Source organism: Chrysemys picta, chromosome 6 (assembly GCF_011386835.1).
Source record: "Chrysemys picta bellii isolate R12L10 chromosome 6, ASM1138683v2, whole genome shotgun sequence".
NCBI classification, from domain to species: domain Eukaryota; kingdom Metazoa; phylum Chordata; order Testudines; family Emydidae; genus Chrysemys; species Chrysemys picta.
In genome coordinates, this window is record NC_088796.1 from 51,304,513 (window position 1) to 51,316,261 (window position 11,749).

Genomic DNA, 11,749 nt, shown 5'->3' on the forward strand with positions numbered 1-11,749 from the left:
CTCTTCTTCCCTGGTGTTTATCCCTCTGATGTATTTAGAGAACAATCATAGCTCCCCTCAGCCTTTGTTGTGTTAAGCTAAACAAGCCAAGCCCTTTACTTCTCCTCTCATAAGAGAGGTTCCTCTGATCATCCTAATAGCCCTTCTCTGCACCAGTTCCAGTTTGAATTCATTGTTCTTAAACAAAATTGCACATAGTATTCCAGATGAGGGCTCACAAGTGCCTTGTACAATGGTACTGACACTTCCCGTCTACTGGAACTACCTCACTTGATGCACCCTAGGATTGCAATAGCCTCTGGCACATCCACATCACATTGGTGGCTCGTCATCATCCTGTGATCAACCAATACACCCGGGCCTTTCCCCTCCTCTGGCATTTCCCATTGATAAGTCCCCAGCTTATAGCAAAGATTATTGTTATTAGTCCATAACTGCACTTTTGACTATTAAATTTCATCCCATTTCTATTACTCCAATTTTCAAGGTCATCCACATTTTCTTGTATGCTATTCCAGTCCACCTCTGTATTTGTGTCATCCACAATTGTTATTAACACACACGCATTTTTTGTGACAAGGTCACTAATGAAAATGTTAAATAAGATTGGGCCCAAGATTGATCCTTGAGGAACTCCTCTAGTAACCTCCCTCCAGCCTGGCAGTTCACCTTTCAGTATGACCCATTGTAGTCTTCCCTTTAATCAGATCCTTACCCACCTTTTATTCTCATATTAATCGCCATCTTCTCCTGCTAACTTATAACTTCCCATGTGGAACTTAGTATCAAATGCTTTACTGAAATCCAGGTTGATTAGATCTACTGCATTTCCTTTGTGTAAAAAAAATCAAGTATCAGAGGGGTAGCCGTATTAGTCTGGATCTATAAAAAGCAACAGAGAATCCTGTGGCACCTTTAAGACTAACAGATGTATTGGAGCATAAGCATAATGCGTCTGATGAAGTGGGTATTCACCCACGAAAGCTTATGCTCCAATACATCTGTTAAAGGTGCCACAGGACTCTCTGTTGCTTTTAAAAAAAATCAAGTTATCTTCTCAAAGAAAAAGATCGGGTTGGTCTGGCATAATCTACCTTTAGTAAAAGCATGTTGTATTTTATCCCAATTACTGTTTACCTCTATGTCTTTAGTTATTCTCTTTCAAAATTTGTTCTAGGACCTTGCATACAATTGAGGTCAAGCTAAGGGGTCTATAGTTTCCCAGATTATTTCCCCCCCTTTTTTAAATAGAAGTACTATATTTGCAATTCTCCAGTTATATGGTATGCCCCTTGAGTTTATGGATTCATTAAAAATCCTTGCTAATGGATTGCAATATCATGTGCCAGTTCCTTTAATATTTTTGGATGGATAGTATCTCCCCTCTCTCCTTCTCTCCCCCCTCCCCGTTTTGGTCCCATTAAAGTGTTGATACCAGTCAGTTCTGTATTTTTGGGGAACCAGGGCGCAGTATCCAGCCTGTCTGACTCATGAAAGGACATCCTCCCCTCCACCCCCCAGCCTCTGCTGGAACCAAAACCGATCAGAAAAAAGACTTGCAGAGAGCAGTGAAGGGCGGTGGGGGACACACCTAGACCACTCATGACAAGGGTGACAAGATTAAGGCAACTCCCCTAGCCTCATCTGCATCAAAGATGGGACAGGGAGGCATCTCCATTAGCATACAGAATGGAAAACAGAGATTCCAAGGCAAGAACCGCACTGAACTCTGGGACCAGAAAAGCAGGAAAGCACTGCATCCTGGGGATCTCTGCTCCAGATGTTAATGAACTACGTCTGCACACACCCAGCCCAGCAGTTATGAGACCAATTCTAGTAATGAATCCTTAGGGGAAGGGATAGCTCAGTGGTTTGAGCATTGGCCTGCTAAACCCAGGGTTGTGAGCTCAATCCTTGAGGGGGCCACTTAGGGATCTGGGGCAAAATCAGTACTTGGTCCTGCTAGTGAAGGCAGGGGGCTGGACTCGATGACCTTTCAAGGTCCCTTCCAGTTCTAGGAGATAGGACATCTCCATTGATATCCAAAATATTGAAGCAGCTTAATTGCATTGTGAGCTCCTGAGAAGAAACATCACCCATAGCTAGGAGTGATCAGCTCCTATTGTCTAGCCTAAAGAAAACCCTTGAGTCATCAGTTTACCCATAAACAAATCTATTGTTCTCCCTTGAACCATTGTATTTTCCCCTACAAAAACCCTTACTAATGCTCCAGTAAGTGTTCTGATGCATGGATCCAAACTCTGCATCAGTTCCACTGGGACTCCATCTTCTCCTGACTGATCATGCTGCCTGTCTCCAGCGCTCAGGCCCCTGAGCTACCACCATAACCTTGGAACCCTGACCAGTTCAAGCTTCATGGATTGGTGAGATTCTAGCTCTCTCTCTCTGTTTTCTTTTCTACCCCAGGCAGGTATAGTTTTCTATATATGACTTTTGTAACCTTTAATAATGTAAACATTATGTTGCTTTAGGCTCTCCTTAGTTACCAATAGTTACTATTATTCAATAAATAACTTTTATGGTTAAGCTGGTTGCTTCTCTCTCTCTGAACATTACTGTGACGGGTTGGATCACAGAAACGCCCTGGGGAGCTGCCACCTGATGTGCCGAGACTACCTCTGCTCCTGTTTTCCCTGCCAGCTCAGGACTCCAGCACCCTGTTTTGTTGAGCCAGACACTCCAGTCTGCTGCAACACAGACCCAGGGTCTGAATCACTTGCCCCAAAGCTGCAAGTTTACCTGAAAACAGCTCCCAGAAGTGTGCTTGTCTTTAGCACTCAGATGCCCAACTCCCAATGGGGTCTAAACCCAGATAAATCCGTTTTACCCTGCATAAAGCTTATGCAGGGCAAACTCATAAATTGTTCGCCCTCTATAACACTCATAGAGAGATATGCACAGTTGTTTGCTCCCCCAGGTATTAATACATACTCTGAGTAAATTACTAAATAAAAAGTGATTTTATTAAATACAGAAAATAGGATTTAAGTGGTTCCAAGTAGTAACAGACAGAACAAAGTAAGTCACCAAGCAAAATAAAATAAAATGCGCAAATCTATGCCTAATCAAACTGAATACAGATAATCTCACCCTCAGAGATGCTTCAGTAAGTTTTTTCTCAGACTGGACACCTTCCAGGCCTGGGCACAATTCTTTCCCCTGGTACAGCTCTTGTTGCAGCTCGGGTGATAGCTAGGGGATTCTTCATGATGGCTCCTCTCCCCCTTGTGTTCTTTTCCACCCCTTTATATATCTTTTGCATAAGGCGGGAACCCTTTGTCCCTCTGGGTTTCCACCCCCCTCACTGGAAAAGCACCAGGTTAAAGATGGATTCCAGTTCAGGTGACATGATCACATGTCACTGCAAGACTTCATTACCCACTTGCCAGCACACACACATACAGGAAGACTTACAGGTAAACACAACTATCTGCAGACAATGGTCCTGGTTAATGGGAGTCATCAAGATTCCAAACCATCATTAATGGCCCACACTTTACATAAATAGGCCCTCAGAGTTATATTTCATATTTCTAGTTTTAGGTACAAGAGTGGTACATTTATACAAATAGCATGATCACACTCAGTAGATTATAAACTTTGTAATGATACCTAACAAGAGACCTTTTGCATGAAGCATATTCGTTACATTATATTCACTTATCATATTTTTATAAAACCATATAGACTGCACGTCACAATTACTCTTTTGTGTTTTTAGCTTCCCCATTTACTCTGAAGCAATGCTTCTTTTACCTAAGCTAAAGATCCCTGTAGCGCCCAAAAATACTGTGGGGTTTGCTCATCAAGTGGGTTACTACCAGTACAATTGTAACATGCAAGCGGGGGAGAAGGACATGCCGAACCTATGGCATATAAGGGTTGCAGCTTGAAAGTGCTGCTTGACCTAGCCCACTGAGTCCAGGGGCATAAAAAGGGTCAGCTTGAAAGTGCTGATTGACCCGGTTCGCTCAGACTTGGTGGGTGTCTGGTTCTGGAGGAACCCAGCCCAGGGGAACCTAGGTCCTGCAGGATAGCTCCATTGGGAAGGGACTTGCAGAGGGAGAAGTAGAGCTCCATATGAAAACACAAGTGACACAAACAGTACATTAATAGAATTACAGAACACAGCCTCCCCCCCCCCCCAGAAGAGTAACCCTAATAAATTAGCATACCCCAAAATAAGGGCAAATCTGGTAAGTGTTTAAGTTTGGCTTCCATCTCACATCACAATTTTATTTCTATATCCTTGTTAGCCACCCTGCTACTGCCCTAAAACTCATTACCTTTATTAAAAACGGAGGCAAAGTATTCATTTAGGTGTTGGGCCATGCCTAGATTATCTTTAATCTCCACCCCATCCTTAGTGTTTAGTAGTCCCACTTTTCCTTGTTTTATTTATATGGCTCAATAACCTTTCAGTATTGGTTTTAATTTCCTTTGCAAGGTCCAGCTCTGGTTAGATTGTGGCAGTTCTGACTTCTTCCCTACACTTTCTGACCTCCCAAGAGGTAGCTTGCCTTGCTGATCCATCCCTTGTAGGTTCTCTGCTTTCTTTTAATCAACTGTTTGAGATGCTTGTTCATTGTTTCACCTGCAACCTTTCCTTATGATTTTTCTCCTTGCTTAGGATCCAGGCTCCAGCTATGTAGGAGCAATTGAGTGAAATCTGATGGCCTGTCTGATCTGTATAACACTAGATGATCCAATAGTCCCCCTGGCCTTAACATCAGAGTTATGCGCCTCAGTTTTTGCATATTTAGACACCTTGTACTTGGTTGTCGGGGCAAGGACCCACATTTTATTGTGTGGGAGATGGTTGTCCTCCAGATCTGAAAATCAGACACAGTCTCAAGTTGGGCTCCTAAGAACTGAGGCTCACAGAATCAGTCGTCACTTGAAAATTTGGTTGTAAACCTCTAGGAACTAGAACTCTTCCTACTAGCACCCCAAACCCTTGCATAAATGTAACAGTCCACTACTACATTCAATTCTTCCGTTGAGCATTTTCCATTCCAAGGGTATTTTTTTACATAAGTAAAAAAAACCTCAACAGTATATTTCTCTTTCCTGCTAGAGAGGGGCAGCAAACAGTCATGTGCTGGTTCACAAAAGAACAATCCAGTTCCCGACAAACCTCAGAGTTTTTGGTCTGATACTGGGAGTAAGAGGAAACTTACTCAATGTTTCCACAGGAATAGCCTGGTTTGGGGAAACATGGCTGTAGAGATAAAATTCCAGCTTTTTTAGACATACAGCAGTAAAAGAAGCCTATTCACAAAGTACATTGAACAATCATTTACCAGTTCTGAAGCTGAAAGTATCAATCTAAAAATAAGCCAACAACTGTTCCACTATTTCTTTCAGATTTTGTAGTTAATAGAATTAACCCTTACTTCAAATATAGTACCTGCATTCAACCTTCCCACATACATCAGCAAAAACAACACAATATCAGTATAGACTAAGCAGTGTCCTTTCATGACCAAGAGAGATACCCTTCTTTGTAAAATACTTGCCTGGGTGTAGCATGGATTTTTACTAGTGCTGAAGGGGGAAAATGCAGCCTTTCCTTTAAGGTGACTAGAAGGGTATCATTACCCCCATTTGTTAAAAGACAGGGAACCTGAGGCAGAGGTAGGTTAAGTCACTAGCTCAAGGTCACAGCAACTAGTGGTAGATCTGGGACTAAAACTCAACTGCCAGACTCATCTCCTATTAGTGGAACTTGCTTCCTCCCAGAGGAGCTACATTTTTACCCATCATGAGAGTCTCGACACTTCTTTATTTAAACATAGCAGAAACATTCTCACGGTACACTGGTGCATATCTGTCTGAACACTGTTTCTGCCAGACAATGACTCAAGTGACATGATTCCAGCCCAGGATTCTGAATGTAAGGACAAATACTACCCCCATGTCTGTGCAGGGTCTCCCAGTAGCAGAAACTGCTCAGTGGAGCAACAGGAGGGTTGGGAATCTGCAAGCGTTCATTGCATGACAGCATTTGGAGAATAGGGCATCATAGATCAAGGAGATCCACCTCAACAGTGAGAGAACACATCTACTCCAGTCATTGGCATGGTATCCATAGAGGCTTACAAACTGGGATGATGCATGTGGGATTCTTCCCTACTACCTCTGCTTACATCTCCCCAGCACCAAGCCTGGCTAATAAGCCAGTTTTGCCAAGCACTCCCAAGTTTACCTCAGCAAGTGCTTAACTAAGCAGATTTACTAGTTAGAAGGAAAACTTCTATTTCAATAAACTATTCTTAGCTGTGCTTTAACTGGGTCTGTTTGAAAATTTTTCATCAAAACTGTTTAAATGGATGTTTTGTTTTTCCCTGACCAAAAAATGTCCTGGGAGTTGAAAGTTTTTGGGCTAATTTTCCACGGAAAGCAAAAACATTGATTCAGAAGTATTGCCATAGTGCCTCATGCTTCCTGTTCTATGGGACAGGCTTCCCATTGGACTTCACAATACACCTCCTCCCCACATCAAAAGGGGAAACTGATGCATCATGGGAGAAATAGTCCAGGGAGCCCATCATATAGAAGGGAATGGAAGCATGAAGCTCCCATATTACAGACTCCTTGAAGCATCATTTTAGAACTGAAAAAGTCTGGATTTAGTTTTGCCAAAACCTTGAAATTTTCCACAAGAAAAAACTAGTTTTCCAACCAGCTCCACTCTTAACTCAAACCCAAGCAGATCCAATACTATTTGTATGCTAAAAATCTGCTTTTAGAGTATCTTTACAAATATCTTGTAAGCCTTTAGCTAAGTAAAACAGCTATAACAAATGCTAGAGTAGTGCACAGAAGTACTGATGGAATTAAGAAACTTGAGCACCTTTATCCTGGTCAATTGTAAGACATTTCTTATTACAAGAAAAAGAAGTTAGTGGCAAACAGGGCACTACAGATGTTGAAACACAGTTACACGCATGTCATTTACAAACAATTCATTTAGAAAATCAAATCTATTCTCAAAAAGAAAAAGTATTTAAAAAAAACCACAGGAGGTTTCTTTAGATGAACATTTTTATTGACATCCTTAACAGAGTAACAAAAGTTTATGATCTTGGTCTCTCCTTCTTGCCTTTGTACAAGGCTAAGAGGGAAACATTGGCTACTTTGACAACCTTGAAGCGAACTCCAGGAATATCACCAACAGCGTGACCTTTCCGACCAAAGCCAGCAACCAGAACTTCATCGTTTTCCTAGAATTAAAAACAGGAAACACTGCAGTTGCACAGCAATCAACATCAGATTCATGCTATGTCTGAAACACAATGTATCTTTTGGCTACTGTGAGAAATCAGAGCATCCCAAATTTGACCCAATAGCTTTAAGCATATCACAACCCCTCCCAGGAAAGGCCAGACAAAACAAAAAGAACTGTGGTGGTCAGATATAAAGACTTGGAACTTTAGTCCCTTCAATGTTTTGGTAAGAACAAATATTAGCTAGGACACTCCTTTACTTTGTAACAGCACAGCTGAGGCATGATGTGGCAGATGGAAGGTGAAAGAGCACTTCTAATGTCTGTCTTCTGCCCATCATCTCATCAAAGTGCAGTGGGCATGGCCCCTGCTCGTGCCATCCCCCAGTTCAGCCAAATACACACTTGAGAGAAGTTTTTGCTGATAAATTATTCACCTCAATGAAATTCAAGCAACCATCATTAGGAACAAAGGCTGTTATTTTCTTGCCGTTCTTGATCAGCTGGACTCTGACACATTTCCTGATGGCTGAATTAGGCTGCTTAGCCTCTACACCACTGAAATGGAAACACATGAAAAGGCATCACTGACATTCTGCTTGATTATTTTAGCACATCTCTATTAGAACATCAAGAACCGCTACATTAAACACGCTGGATCACTTTGTACAACTCCATTCTATGGAGAATGTAAATAGTATCTGTTTTTCATGAAGTAGTATAAAACCCAACATTTAATGGACAATTACTGAAACACAGCTTGTCTAGTATCTTGGTCCAAGAAAGAATAATGCCCCAAATGGTCCCTTCGCTTCCTAAATATTTGAGCCAATACTAGGAGGGGTGGGGGAGTGGAGAGGGAAGCGTTCCATGGGGACAAATGCTAACTTAATGACACTGCAAATTAGAAACAGTACAATGGCACCCTGGAGGCTTGAGCAGCCACCAGGATAGTCTAGCCTCCTAAATAAGAGGCTTAAAAATGCCAACAGGAACCCAGGCATGAGGTCTTTATGTTCTGATTTTTATTTGGGAAGAGAGAAGGGGACCTCAGAGACGGGTGGTAACTGCAGACAAAATACAGATTGAAACAAAAAATCAAGTCCAGGTATTAGTTGCTGTATAAAGTATGGTGAGCATTTCAATTTAAACCAGAATTATAGACATCGAGTGGCATGATGGCAAACATTTTTCACTCCTGATAACGAACAAGAAATAGCTCTGGTGCTGTCAATTTAATGCATAATAGCCATCTGTCCAAAAAACACCACATAAATCAGTAGATTGACAGGCTTCATTCAGAAAATGCCCAGCACTAAGTTAGTATAAACATCACACAGTGGATTTTTCCACAGGACCTGATTTTCAAAAATTCAGAATTTCTATTGTTCTAACAGTTTTCAATGGGATCTGAGAGGACTCAGCACTTTTGAAAATGAGGCCCACTCCTTTTTTCAGCAGTACATCTCCTTAACCTTCAAATTTAAGAAGCCTTCCACTCTGAAGATAAATAACGTTATTAAATGACTTCCAAAATAAAACAGTATGTTGCAGAAATCAAGCACAAAGACCTCTGAATGCCAACAGAACCTAACTAAAAATGTATCTAACAATTGTACATAATGCAAAAGGCAATATAGTCCTCCAGATTCAAGCACTAATGCCTGTTATATATAACGTGTGATAAATAACTCTCAGCGTTGGGCAGTTACAATGAAGTTAAACAGCATTTACTTTAGCACTCGGTGGAGTTGCCACAAGCAACTACTCACAGTAGCTGGAGTGTATTTCTCCAGCTAACCTCCACGAGCACCTCAGTTGTACTTACACTTTTTCCAGGACAATTCCCTTCGCATGGGAAGCTCCTCCAAAGGGGTTGGCTTTCAGGGCAGTACCCAAGTGAGCCTTCTTGTATTGCTTGTCGTGCCATTTCTGATCCCGACGGTGGCTGCGAAGCTTTCTAGCAGTACGAAGCCCACGGCACTTACCTAAGTAACAAAATTTTGCAGGATACAGGAAAATAATCAGCGCCACACATTACAAACACGAGACAACAGCGCCCCACTAAACCGGAGGCGGAATCTAAACGACTGGGTCAACCTGGGACCCAGAGGCAGATTGTTCAGAGCTCAGGAACGCACGTAGCTGTTACCCCACTAACACCCCCGAGCGCCCCGATCCCCCCCCCGCAGGGCTACGATCCCGGGAGTGGGGGAGCCGGGCCGGGCTCGGAACGCCGCGTGTTACGGGGAATTCGTTTCCTTTAGCGGTTCGGAAAACGGCGCCGCCGACCCCAGCCGGGGGAGGGACCCTCTACCCCGGGGGAGCGCTGCTGATACCGGCCAGGGGCGGGTGGGGGCTGCCTACGGGCCCCAGCCCCTGGGGACACGCTGTGCCTGGGCCGGCCCCGTGCTCGGGGGACCCGACCTCACTCCCGGCCCTGGCCCCGGCCGCTCACCCATCGCGCTGCTGGGGCTGGCTCGAGCCGCAAAGAGAAAGATCCAGCATGCACTGCGGCTCCTACACGTCGCTGCGAGGACCCCGCGCGAGGCGGCCTGGCCGCGCCTGATCGGAAACGCACCTCCGGCGCAGAGAAGAGGGAACGTAAACGGCACAGCCGGAAATGGGAACCTTTATCAGGGAAACTACAACTCCCAGAATGCATCGCCCAGCCCCTCGGGGAGCCAAGCCTGTCCAGCTCTTTCCCTCCCGGGTGACATGCGGTGGCCCTTGGCTGTGTGACCTGCTCCCGGTGCCGCAGCCTCCCAACCCCCCAGGTGGCTGCCCCCATCTGGGCTGTGCGCCCTGGCGCTCCTGGGCAGGCGCAATATGGGCAAGGGGCCCTGCTCCATTTCTGCAGGTAAATGTGTGTCCTTGCACCCTCCCTCCCCAGGCCTGGTGCCTGCCCCTGGCTCTGCACTCATTGGCATCAGCGGGAGGTGGCGTGCGTGGTTTGATCTCACATTGCAGCATTGCCAACCCCAAGCGTTCAGAAAGCACAAGCCAAGGGCCCCCAAAATCATGAGGTTGGATTATAAAGCACAAGGTCTCACCACATAACACCATTGATGTGTTTGTGCCTTTAGGGGTCATGTTTTCTCCACAATCACAAGGGAAAGAAAATTACTTTTTTTTAGGTGAAGCTGAGATTCTTATGAGTCCAGGAGATGACTCTATCAGAAAAATACCAATATTATGAAACATACAATAACATCACAAGAGTTGGTGATACTGAACCCATGAAGGATGGTTAAAGAAAAACAGCCCAAGCCATCTATCTGTTATAGCTGAGGGAACTAATTTTGCCCTGCATATTTTATTCACTCAGCTTCTCCTCTTTGCTTCTTTAAACTAGTCAATGAGTTCATATTTGCTCTGCAACTATATATATTCTAGGCCGTGTTCAGAGTGAGGTGAGTTGCAGTGAGCCAGGCTCTTGTTGCCTGCAGCCAACACCTTCCTGTCACTGTAACGCAGCTGAAAGACCCCCATGAACCCCGTGCTTGGAGCAGACAGCAGGGCTGCAGCCACCCACGCTGGGCTCTTACAGTTGGAGACTGAGGCAGTCAGGATTGCAGCAACTACAAACCTTCCGCATCCTGCCTCAGGACCCCTCACTTTAGTCCTGTAGCTTCGCCTTGAAGGACAATGGGCATCCTCACCCCGCACATACAATGATCACAATGGTACAAAGCTCCACGCTGTTAGATAAGCTGGATGGAGGAAGGATGTTGGAGCAGCTGTTACACCCCAGATACCACCAAGGAAGCTAAAGCAAAAAGTATTATTTCATCTTAAACAAGCCAGCAACCCTGTAAAGATATCCTGACCCATTATTCGTTTGCCATCTCTAGATTCTTCAGCTTCTTTTTTGTGAGAGTGTAAAGTTCATGGGGAAGGAAAGCAGGTGAATGTATTAATTTAAACAAGATTTGTGGAAGTGTCTCAACTTAAATCTGGCCCCCATCGATGGAAGTGCCTCTCTACTCTGATTTAGAAACACCAAGCAGAGTAGTCATGGTTAATGTAATTGGATTGACACAGTGTCAGTGGAGATATTACATTGCTTATGTTGACTGTTACTAGCTTTCAAGAGCTGTCCCACAATGCTCCAATACAATTGATGCAAGTGGTCCTGGTAATTGATGCGCACCACTAACACAAGGAACCACCTGTGCGCACACTAGCACTTTTATAACTGCAGGGGCTATACACACAGGTAAGTTAGGTCAACATAATTTTGTAGTGTAGACATGGCTTTAGAAAAGATACTAGATCTAATCGCACATTAAATTGGGAACATCCACTTTTCTGCATTTATACAGGGGAAGTTTTAATTTAGAGTAAATAAAGCCCATTTTTTAAAAAAAACAGTTTAATGTTTTCAGGCACTAGCACAATATTTTAAGTGTTTCAAAAAGCAACAGTACACTCAAAAAATGTTTATCAGAACATGTGCCCCAATATTTCATTGCATGGAGGACTTGAAAAACCACACCA

At 43.8% G+C, this 11,749-nt stretch overlaps 1 protein-coding gene across 1 annotated transcript; it reads right to left on the minus strand.

Annotated features, from left to right (window-relative positions):
* Positions 1 to 7,050: 7,050 nt before the first annotated feature.
* LOC101931458 (small ribosomal subunit protein uS12) lies at positions 7,051 to 9,866 on the minus strand. Its single transcript, XM_005288170.5, has 4 exons — positions 9,708 to 9,866; positions 9,078 to 9,237; positions 7,687 to 7,807; positions 7,051 to 7,247 (listed from the first exon to the last, which is right to left on the minus strand). Exons 1-4 carry the CDS (start codon positions 9,709 to 9,711, stop codon positions 7,101 to 7,103), a joined length of 432 nt encoding a protein of 143 aa, XP_005288227.1. The 5' UTR covers positions 9,712 to 9,866; the 3' UTR covers positions 7,051 to 7,100.
* Positions 9,867 to 11,749: the final 1,883 nt, after the last annotated feature.